Source organism: Melanerpes formicivorus, unplaced genomic scaffold (genome assembly GCF_026170545.1).
Source record: "Melanerpes formicivorus ecotype bairdi unplaced genomic scaffold, bMelFor1.0.p_v2 SCAF_59, whole genome shotgun sequence".
In the NCBI taxonomy this organism is placed as follows: Eukaryota; Metazoa; Chordata; class Aves; order Piciformes; family Picidae; genus Melanerpes; species Melanerpes formicivorus.
Window position 1 is genome coordinate 1,782,106 of NW_027142411.1, and position 12,002 is coordinate 1,794,107.

A 12,002-nucleotide genomic window follows, 5' to 3' on the forward strand; every position below is an offset into this window, starting at 1 on the left:
GCTATTGATAAATTCACTTCTTCAACAGCCTGGGTTTGTTGTTAAACATCAGCACTTTAACTGAAAAAAAAACTATTAGTTTCTTTTCAGTTGCTATTTATTTATCTTCTTACTCTGGAACTTTCATACAATGTCTTTGCCTCTGAGGATATTTCATAGCTGAAATGCTTTGCTTGGCAGAGCATGTTACAGATAGAGAAAAATTTGTCTAATCCCTGATCCTCATGGTTGTCGTTTTGCTTTGTTTCATGTATAGAAGTTATGCATCAGAGACATTTTTCAAACCTTTTATAAAGGAATTGTGTTTTCTGTAGCATTAATTATGGGAACAAACCATATGTGTGAATACATGTATGGATGTATAACCAGGAAGAGAAATAAAGATTTCTTCCTCCCTATCATATGAATATATCAGCTAATGTAAGTGCTTGTTTCTCCTCTGTATTTCATTATTTAGAATCTATTATTTAGAATCACAAGCATCCAAAACCACCAGTACTAGCAGAAGAATATTTTACTCCAAGAATTTCTCAGTGGCTAAAATTTATGTTCAGCAGCCTAGTGCTAAATGAAGGAGTGGAGTGGAAAGACCTATGAATGGGTGGAAACAGATGTGAAAAGTTTACTTGTGCCATGAAGAAGTCTTGTGTTTTATCTTCTGTTGTGTGGAGACTGTCATGCTGCAAGAGCAGCAGCAGCCTGTGCTGTGAGTGAATCCTTTGGATTTTTCAGGGTTGTTACCTCTAACTGCTTTGGGGGTTTTCAGGTGAACAAAAAGGACAGCTGAGTGACTGCTTTGTAAGGTTCACCTCAGATCCTTTACAAACCCTGTGCAATTGGCTAGACAGATGCAAATTAAGTGCTGATGCAATAGGTCCATCCATTCATTTTGAAGGTGTACCTGCTTGCATGGGATGTGGCTTTGTGAGAAGTGTTGAATATTGACTAGGATATTTGGACTTTAATATGATGATCTTATATCACCACAGCATCTTGGCAAATTAGATTGAACCTGAAGGACACAGGACCTGATCCGTCTTTAAATTCATGATGTGTGAAAGTTACACTTCAGACAAGTGTTAGGCTAATTGCTTCTTTAGCTGGTGACTGTAGTAAGTTACCAACAGTAATATTTATCTCGGTGTGCTAAGTGGCTAGTAGGGTGAGAAGACAGCCAGCCAAGAGGTGCAGGTATTTTTGCATGTCTTCAAACTCCTGTCAGATTGTGCTGTTAGATGCCTAGGCTTTTCACATATTTCAGGACTTTTATGCCCTTGCTAGTAATTAAATTAATTATTTATCCATTGTACACAGACTTGAATTACTGTGTGATTAGCTTGGGCACTTAAAAGTATAAGAACACTTGAAAGCAAAATCCAAGCATAGATATTCCATAGCACGCCTTGCAAGCTAAATATTGCTCTTAGTCTAATCGAAGCAGCAAGAGTAGTCACAGCAGTTGATGGACTATTTTTCAAATTGATTTCAAAAATGTATTTAAGGGGATGATCTTCTACTCTAGATTACCTATTGATTTTTAATATGAAAAGCTCATTATATAAGCAGTAACTGCATATAAAAACCTAGCAAACCTTTGCATAAATCCTTTAATTGAATTTCCAGAGCCTGTGGTTCTACTTTTTTTTTTTTTCTTTTTTTTTTTAATTAAATCTATTTCTTTTTTTTTTTTTAAGTGTTACTGTGTAATTTGCATGCTGTGAAGTGGCCCTGTCCCAGATAAAGTGCCATTGATCCTTATTAAACCTCACCTCTGGGCTTGCTCAAAACTAACTGGAAAAATTAAAGTGTTCATGCTGCAATGCACTTATTGCTTGTGTGATAGGATTATGGAAGGGGGGGGAAAAAAAAAAGGACTAACGTTAATTTCCAAGAGAGAATTCATAATGCAAGATTTTCTTTTCATTTTTTTTTTAAACAATTTTATAATTAATTGCAAAAATCACATCCTAAATATAAATTGCATTCCAGTCTGCAAGCTGCAGGAGTAATTAGGAGAGATAATGTATACCTGATATAAACCCCTGATGTTTTCTATGGACACTCCTTTGGTATATTAATTTTTTTTTTAAGTGTTGAGAATGGTTATGGATTCAGCCACACAGCTTAAACAGGGATCTGAGAAAAGGAAATAAATCTGGAACCCGTGCAGCACCTTATATTAATAGCTGTTACTCTTTTATTTCTGGAGTTTAACATGTGACAAATGATAGCCTGCAAGTGTTCATGCTAACAATTTTTATTATTCAAATTCTTGTGAGAAAGAGAAGTATGCAAGTTGCAATTCTAGGTTGGTTTTATTTTTTTTCTTAAACGCCTAACACTTTGTATTTGAAAAGCAATAAAGTCTCCTAAAGAAATATTCATAATCAATGAGAATACAAAGTATGGAATATATTAACAGAGTTATAAAAATGCTTGCAATATGACTCAAAATGAAAAACACAGCCAGTTATGTATGGTTTAAAGTGTAATCAATTTTTGAGGTTGCATATGAAGATATAAATGATAAACACAAGTAGTAACATTTTTAGTAAAGGCTGTTGTGAAAAACGCAGTATTTATGGTCTGTTCCATTCGTTTTATAGATCATTAGTGTAGAAAACAAACACAGTGTATCCATCTTCTTAGAGAGTTTAAACTTCCATTAAATAATATTTTTAAATGGAAATTGCAAGCTTGTTTTATACGCTGCTTTCTCCAAACACGTGCTTATGCCGAGGCTCAGTGTAAGCAGCGTTTCCAGCAGAAGCCAATACCAGTTATATTCTGAGTCTTCTGATTTCGTAGGGGAAGCTACTGATGTTTTCCATTTGCAGCAAACAGAACGGCTGGGATCTACTGGATCTGCTCGAGAGAGTCCAATGAAGAGCTGCAAAGGTGATTAAGGGACTTAAACATCTCTCCTATGATGAAAGACTGAGAGAACTGGGGCTGGTTAGTCTGGAGAAGGCTGAGAAGGAATCTTAGCAGCATCAATAAATATCTGAGGGGTAGGTGTCAAGATGAAGATGCTGGTCTCGTTTTGGTGATGCCCAGTGATAGGACAAGAAGCAACAGGTACAAGCTAGAACACAGGAGGTTCCACCTCACCATGAGGAGACACTTCTTCATGGTGAGTGGGATGAAACACTGGAACAGGCTGCCCAGAGAGGTTGTGGAGTCTTCTTCTCTGGAGAATTTCAAAACCCACCTGGATGTGTTCCTGTGCAGCCTGCCCTAGGTGATCCTGCTTTGGCAGAGGGGTTGGACTGGATGATCTTTCAAGGGCCCTTTGAGCCCCTAACATTCTGTGTAAATCTATTATCTTTAAGAAAGTGATGAATTGCATTGCCTGTGATAGATTAGAGCTATGTTGAAATTCTCAGATTTAGCACAGTGTCATTCCACAATGAAAGTAAGTGTCAGAATATCTCATCCACAGAGAGATTAATTAGTGCAACTTGATTTTTTTTACTTTGCTTAGTTAATACAGAACCAGTTTAAATACTACTGATCTGAACCTAACCACATTGTGTTTAACTCTATTAACTGCTTAAATGTATTATGTATTTGCTATAAAGCTCCTATATTGCTTTTAGATAAGCACTAATTACTTCAAAGTCATTCTCATTTCATAAGCCCACACTGAGATGGTATCAATAGCATGAAATAAATTGTGTTTTACTCTTTTTTGTCAGGCTGGACCCATGGATAATTTTTCTTTCACTCAGCATGCAACATTACACAGTACTCAACAACATTTCTTAAAACAATAAAAGAAACCCCCCCTAAAACTCTTAAAATTCCTCAATCCATGCAATTAGTGATATTGCATAGGTATTTGTAACAAATTATATGGAATGTAGAGGAAAAACCCTTGTGTGAGAGGTGGTATTGCTGGAGCAAACTGCTCCTACTAGATGTTGGAGAAAACCCCCAGTCTATACAAGCATTTATATATCAAATGAAGACCTGGATGCTTCTCTGACTGTTTTTCAGTGTTGTTCCCATTCCTACACATGAGATTTCATCACAATGCAGCAAAGAAATGAAATGTGGATCAAGGGAATGGATCGAGTTGTTTTGGTTGGTGGAAGTAAGCTCATGGCGCTGAATCTTTGAGTTTCAGTATGTAAAATGCTTGCTCCTTATCTGTGACACAGCATCCCTGGGCTTGCACTGGTGGCTGAAAATGCTCAGGATTATCTTTCTTCACAGGGACAATGAGCAATTCTTAGGAAAAAAAGTCCTAACTGCAGCAGAGATGCTTGCTTCAAAGGAAGAAAAGACAACCCATCAGGTGCGTTCCTGTTACACAACATTTCCCCAGAAATTCCTGAGCTCGTTATTTTTAGAAACCCCCCTTTTACTGGCCTTTGTGAAATGATGTGCAGCATTCCTGAATGGGCTTGATTCTGCTAGTGTTATTTCCTGGAGGAAACAGAGAAGGTGGACGGAACTAGGGGAGGAAGTGGTCCTCTTGCAGCCGTATGCAAGTTACTTAGAAAAGCTATGCTGACCTGAGCCTTAATAATAAATGAGCATGAAGCTAAGCTGATATCAGTTAGTTTACTCATGGGTGAACAGTACTCAGCTGAAAAAGGGTAACTGCAATGATCCATTCATCTGCAAGAGAGTGCAGTTGCAGATGCAGCAGAACTGCTGATTTCTTCTGCTGTGTGTTTGCACTACAAGGTGGTTCTCACACATAGTTTTAGACGCTAGCCTGCTTGCTCCTTTGCTGCTCAGACACTTGTCTTCAGCTTTGGGAAATAATGCTTCAGTTCCCTTCAGCAGCAAGGAAACATGTGGCCAATGCAAAGTGTTTGGTCCAAATGTTCAGGTTAGTTTGTAAAGATTAATGTGAATGGCCTGCTCATCGTTGTTTTCCTCCTCTGCTGTTCAGCAGTTTTCTTGGGGGTTATTTCTCTGCTAGTTATTACAAGTCCCATATTGCTGCTAGAATCTTGTTTCTGCTCCACCTTACGTACATCACCAGCATTCTGAAACTACACTGTAGAAAAAAAGGTTTTCAACTTCTTTCCTGGCTGTTTGTCGGTGGATTTGTTGTAGTTTCCTCGTGGTCTTTACTGGAGGAAGTAAGTGACACTGATCAGTGAAGGTGGACAGTAAGATTTATAATGTATTTGTGCTAGCTGATTGCCAACAGAACTGGCCTTTCCCAGCGGTGCTGTACGCATACTTGGAAAATCAATAGGGATTAGCCTATGACCCCCTTCACATACTTATACTGTGGTCTGCATTGCTTACCAATATTTCATCTGTTTCACTTAAATGCTGTTACTTACTCAATAATGTGTGGCTGTTCTTGCAAGCTACTAATTAATTTTTAAAATGCAGTATCACTTGGAGCGGAGATAAAGCACACCTTTAGCATCAGAGGGAGTGGAGGGCAGTGGCTTACTTTGTGAATTTGCTCTTGGTACCTTTAATTAAAAATCCTGCTTTGAAAGATTAAAGTTACACATTCAGATTAAAAAAAAAGAAGAAAAAAAAGCAGCATTAAATCAACTACAGAGACCTTCTCGTGGTGGTTGCCAACAAGCTAAATTGCCAGCTTGAACTAGGTGCCTGCAGTACTGTGTCTGCCATTCGCTGGTCCAATTTGACTTTTCAATGCGTATGTTTATGCTTGGAACATCTGGGTAAGGACCTTACTTTTGGTGACATTTAGCTAAATCTCTGTTTATTGTTGTGTATTGCACAGATTTCTGTTGTTCCAGGGTTAACAATTGCTGAAATGTATTATGAGATGATAAGGTTTGGTGTTTAAGTTTTGTCTTGGTTTGTGTTTTTCATAGAGTCATGGAATGGTTTAGGTTGGAAGGGACCTCAGAAATCATCTACTCCAACTTCCCCACCATGGGCAGGGACACCTCTCAACTAGACTCAGCTGCTCAAGGCCTCATCCAGCCCGGCCTTGAACACCCCTGGGGAGACGACATCCACAACTTCCCTGGGCAGCCTATTCCAGAGTCTCATCACCCTCGTACAGAAGAACTTCTTCCTAAGATCCAATCTAACCCTACTCTCCCTTGGCTTAAAACCATTACCCCTTGTCATATTGCTAGACACCCTCATGAAAAGTCCTTCTACAGCCTTCCTGTGGGATGCCTTTAGGTTGTGGGCTTTTTGGTGTGTTTGTTTGCTGTTGGTTTTTTTCATGGTTGTTGTTTGTTTGTTTGTTTTTTATTTTGCCTCAGAAATAATTGGTTTAAAGTTTTGGTTTTGCTCAGGTTTTGTTGGTTTTGTTTTAGTTTTGGGTTGTTTGGTTTTTTTGGTTTAAAGTTTTGGTTTTGCTCAGGTTTTGTTGGTTTTGTTTTAGTTTTGGGTTGTTTGGGTTTTTTGGTTGCTTGGGTTTGTTGGGGTTGGTTTTTTTGTTGGTTGCTTTGTAAATAGTAGGAGAAAAATATTTTAAGTCTATGAGTAAATATGTAATTCATTAAGTTTAGGGCATAATCTTGGCCATGTGTTCACATTTTAGATAAACCAGGCTGTATTTTAAATACCCATGTGCTGAAAAGCTAAAGAGAACTTTCAGGTGGTTGTTTTTTTTGTTTTTCTTTTGACTAGTTTTAAAAAAACCCAAAACCAAACCCAAAGGTTTTTAAATGTCTGCTTTAGCATGCAGTGTGCCAAAATCCAAGCTCGTGGCCTAAAGCAATTACTTTTGATAAGGTTGTTCTGCCAATAGAGGTATTCTCAAAATTCACAGTTTCTTCAGCAAGTGTGTACCTATCCCCTGGAGTTACTGAGAGTTTCTTATTGATTTAGGAGCTGGTATTTGAACTGGTCGATCTACGCTGTAACTTGTTTAAGATACCCTACCTGAACTATTAGTTTAAATAATATATTCATAAATTGATTAATCACTACAGTAAGAGTTATTAGCTGCACTTTTATCTCTGTGCTATCCACAAATGGCTCCTGGTATAATAATCATGCATATATAAACAGAGATCCAGCTTTAAATTGCAGTATGCCTTATAATAATTATACTGCTAGTAATAGTATGTTTCTGCAAGAAGAAATCAACTCTTTTCTGTGTGGGCAGCAAAACTCTGTGTGTTTGTTTAATGTGGATCAAGCAGTTGTAAATATTGATGTGCTTCTAAGCTGTGTTATGGGAAAGAAAAAAGAAGGAAAGAAAAGATGCAGGGTTTGTTGGGAGAGGCAGTTAGCTCTTGGGGTTTGAGGTATGTTTGGGTGTGACCTGGTACCAAGTGGGCTGAGTAAAGAGTGCAGGAAGCATTTATGCCACACATGCATGGGTGGGAGGGTGTTGCCCAGCCTGTCTGTGGCTGCAGATGAGGATTGGGTGACTGGACAGACTGGAAGCTATGGCTAGAATTGCAGTGCAAATCTCATAGCTTATTACAAGAGGTCTGTGAAAATGAGCTAGAGGAACTACCTAACCAAGAGATGTTTGTAAAACCATACACATGATGGGATGTAGCTCCCTCTTGCTCTTAGTCACTGCAGAAGACTTTAGCTTGCATGCATTTGATAACATCTTTTTTTATGTAAGGTCTGTGCTGCTGTCAGTCTCCGTATAAAGCACATGCACTTGCTGTAACCAGGGGGTAATTGTGAGGGCTAAACTTGGAGCTTCAAATTGTTAGAAGTAAGGAGGAAAAGTTTTGTATGTTATTTTATAATATATATTTTAATGTATACAATAGGAGTGTACTCCAAAAATTGACAGAGCTCCCACCATAATTTTTGTAAGATCCTCCTCTGTCTTACACAGGAGTCAGCATGACTCTTTCTGTCTGCCACAGTGTGCATGGACCACATCCAAAAGTTTTAATTAGAAAAAGAAATACCCTCCAAAACACGTTTGTGCCTGCAGAGAGCGCTAGAAAAATCTATCTAACCAAAAGTGTCAGAACTCACTTTCTTAGTGGCTTTCAGGTGTACTATGCTAAACGGTGCCGAGTCCCAACAGCTTTAAACAAGTTTCACTTTGATTTAATCCTAAAGTCTGTGAACAATAAATACACACACATGCAGGCTCACCATCACACATGTATTATCAAATTAATGACCTCTTCTGGTCAATAATCAGTGGAGTGTGGAGAATCACACACACCTCACATTTCAGCTTTTTTTCCTGCAGAAACTGTTGTCAGGAGCCTTGGACTCTTGCATTTTGCAGAGGAATAACGAGAGGAGCTTTTTCATATTTTAGTTTGAAAGCCATTTTGTTTCACCACACGCTTTTTCTGCTTCATAAATTCTACTTTAAAACATTCAACAACCTGCTAAATTAATATATACTGTGTTCTTTCTTTAATGGGTAGGGGAACTTGTCTCACAGCAGTGCATTTGTTCAGCTCTGTTTTGAGAGAGTGCTGCCTGCCGTGTGAAGGACATCTGCTCACAAATGAGTGATTGTGCTTTTGATTCGGAGCAGCACCTTCACTTTAAATGCTGGCTGCAGATGAAAGGAACAGATTGCTGTGGTACCGCTTTTGTGAGGATTCCTCTACCCAGCATGTGGCTTCATACATTATTGAGAGCAAATCCACTTTATGCTACCACTCCTCACTGCACTTATTTTGCCAACCTTGTTCAGAATGCCAGCGAGGATCGCCTTTCTACAGAGGAATAAAAGGCCAGTTAGGAAGATTAAGCAGATAAATTATTTACAGTGTTTAATTATCATTGTACAGGTTTATTAAACTTCATGGTTACCTGGAAACCTAAGCAGGTGCTGGAAGGAAGTCCAATAGAGTTAAAGAAAAAAATGGTTTGTGTAAAATGAACTCCTTTTATGTGTGCCATGTTAATATAAATGTCCAGGGTTCTTTGGTTGAGTGCCAAGCTTGACTTGCATTTGATGTTGTGATTATTGTTTGGGTTTTTTTATAATCCATTCCTAGCTCAAGGCTTATTATGATAGGATATCCCACAGAATTCTGGGCTGGGTTGAGCAGCAGCCTGTGATACTGCTAAGTGTCCTAGACAATAAACAGATGTCCAAGGTGTGCTCAGTAAGTCTGGGAAGATCCCTTTTCTTCTGGTGTAAAGGACAGCAGAACTCCCAGCTGTAGTGCAAAAAGACATTCTGGAATGTTCTTTAAAGTTTATACTGAATAAATAACTTGATTTCTTCTTCACACAAATTGACCTAATTGGTGTTTATTTAATCACAGAAGTGAGGTTTTAATTTTTGTAAATGTTATTTTTACTTTTTTTTTTCCACAGTAGAAGTGTTGTCCTCTAGGAATAGCTTCCACATCTCTGTGTGCTCTTCACTTATAGAAACTAATGAGCTCCATTAAAGATCTGCCCACATAGTTGCAAAGAACCACCTATTAATCTGTCATCTTTGAAAACTTGGAGGAAATTAAGACCACCAGGCAACCATGAATTTGAAAATGAAAAAGGCAGTACCAAACCTATTATACTTTAAGGATGAGTGCCAAGTAGGTAGGAAGTGACTGGTGTTACTGAAAAGAAGCAGACAAATATCGCTGGTTTAGCTGAGCAAAATAACGCAGAAGTATATCAGCGTAAGTATGAGCTGAAATCCTGGCTCTTTAAGGTCAAGGGAGCTCTGCTGCTGACATGGGAGCATACCAGCTATCTGTCTTTTTGGAACTGCAGTTCAATTAAGATATCAATTATTAACAAAATAATTTAACCAAAAAGTGTGCATTGAAATACATGGCCCATTGGATTCCCCACTGTTTACATCCTGCTGTTTACACTTGGGATTATGACGCAGAGAATTCTTTGGCGAAGGTTTTTTGTTCTCTTGTGTTGCTATAGTTTTCTTGGTATAGAATAATAGAATGGTTTGGGTTGGAAGGGACCTCCAAAGGTCATCTAGTGCAGCCCCACTGCAGTCAGCAGGGACATCCTCCACTAGATTAGGTTGTTCAGAGCCTTGTTGAGCCTGACCCCATTCCTGTCTCTGGGAATGTGGTCTCAGCTGTCTCCCTGGGCAACATGTTCCAGTGTTCTACCACCCTCATGGTAAAGAACTTGTTCCTAACACCCAGTCTAAATCTCCTCTAATTTCAAACCACTGTCCTTTGTCCCATCACTGCAGGCCTTTGTAAACAGTCCCTCTCCAGTTTTGGGTGCAGTTGAGTGGACATCTCAGAAGCAGCCCTCCCTCAAGTCAATAAAATGCGATGTTGGGCTTTGAGACATTATCCTTGATTTTGACTTTCAGCTACCTCTGTGCCTTCCTTGACTGTATGAAATACAGTGAGATTTTTGCAGCACAAAAGAAGAATCCTTATTAATGCTCTTGCTAAATAAAAATGGCAAAAGTACTGCTGGATGACTAGGAGAAAATCTTATACCCACAGTTTGAGTCTGAAGATGTTTAAGAAGAATGCAAATCACGAGTCGTTTGTGCCTATTTTAACATATTTCTGTGTGTCAGCCTGTTTTTGCTAAGTCTTCTTTTGGGACCTCACTGTCTTTACCTATTATTAACATTTAACTTTTTCTTACATGGTTTGAAACGTCTGACCACATGGCTCAAGCAAACCAATGCCCTGAGGATACAGCCGTGAACATGGGGTAGTCTCAAATCTTGTATATTTAATTGAAATGGCTACTGTACAGAGAAGTAGCATTCCCACACTGGAATCCCAGTTATTCATTGCCTTATTTCTTTCTGGAAAATTGCAAATTTATTCTTTATAGAGCTCAGGCATAAAAGCTGTCTGTTGCACTAATGTGGAAAATGTTTTCCTATTACACTGCCTCCATGCAAATAACAAATTAATGCAGCTTGTAGGGGAATCTAATCACTGTAATTCAACATTCAGAGGAGCAAAAAATGATCATGCTTGTCTTCACTCTTCCAAGAATGACACCAGATTTTCGTTCTTTAATGCATGGCCTATTTAGCTCATTAGTTTTAATATACAGGTTTAAAAGTCTTTCCTTGAGCAATATCTTAAGACAAGATGTTAAGCTCCCCAAGTCTGTAATCTCATATCAAGATGTAGTTAGGTCCTTGCAGTTATCCTGCTATTTTATGCCCTGTTTTGTCTTTGTGTGTCAACCTTCTGTTATAAATCTTTGAGAGATTTAATTTATGCAGCGGGTCATTACAGTTTTTGTTTGCCCATACAGAGGGACCCTGGGGATAAGTATGCATTAAAATCAAATGCCTCCCTCTGCCCCACAGGACCAACCTTTCTGGAGATTAAAAGTCTTACCTATGCTGCTCAATTATTTAAAAGTATGTGTTAGTTTACTAAATCCTTTCTTACCAAGCTCAGAAATCAGCTACTTCTCAGGAGATCTTAAACTACTGTCAGTCTTACCTGGGCTGAAATTAGCTTTCATACCTTCTACACCCTCAAGATAGTTTTAGAAATATCTTCAATTGCTGTCTCTGACTTTGGCCTTTCTGCTGCTTTTGAGCCTACCAAAGACTCCTTGTGGGCTTTTTGCAACATTTGGTGTAACCTGTCTCTTGTTTCACACTGCTGTCCCTTTATGCACTTGCCTTAGATACCAAAGTGATTTAGGTTTAAAAGAGTTATGGTGATCTGTTGACTCCGAGAACACTGCAGCTGCTCTCCCACAGTGTTCTTTATTCATTTTACCTCTTCTAGCTTGAAACGCATTCAAAAATGTGAAATACAAAAGCAAAGGGAAAAGAAAGGGGTTTTTTTTTCACTGAAAGACCTGGTGCAAAGAGATCCAACAACTTAATTCACTGGGTTAGGGATGGGTTTTGAATGATTTGTCTCAAGAAGTGGAAAGAGTTTTGGAAGTCTGAGTTATTATTTTTTTTTCCAAACCTGGATCTTTACTAAAATGTTGCACTGAATTAAAAAAAAGACTAAAAAAATTAAGTCTCATTCTTCCTCACCTTCTTTCACACCAAATCCATTCCCATTTCCTGGTCAGAAAGAAACTTTGTTCCACAGGGCAGATTGTTGCCTTGTCCAGTGCACCAATACTCGTTACACCAACACAAGAATTGTGCAGTTGGACTTAAA

The 12,002-nt window shown here is 38.6% G+C and overlaps 1 protein-coding gene across 3 annotated transcripts in view; it reads left to right on the top strand.

Moving 5' to 3' along the window:
- WWOX (WW domain containing oxidoreductase) overlaps positions 1-12,002 on the top strand; it is a 510,998-nt gene that overhangs the window by 144,940 nt on the left and 354,056 nt on the right. Inside the window, exons 9-10 of one of the 3 annotated variants that reach the window (XM_068161619.1) lie at positions 2,838-2,898; positions 4,000-4,082. The exons of the other annotated variants lie outside the window; for them this stretch is intronic. Of the exons in view, the coding sequence (XP_068017720.1) occupies positions 2,838-2,898; positions 4,000-4,052 (114 nt within the window). The 3' untranslated portion in view covers positions 4,053-4,082. Of the gene's footprint in view, positions 1-2,837; positions 2,899-3,999; positions 4,083-12,002 lie in introns of those variants that run through there. 3 annotated transcript variants of the gene reach the window in all.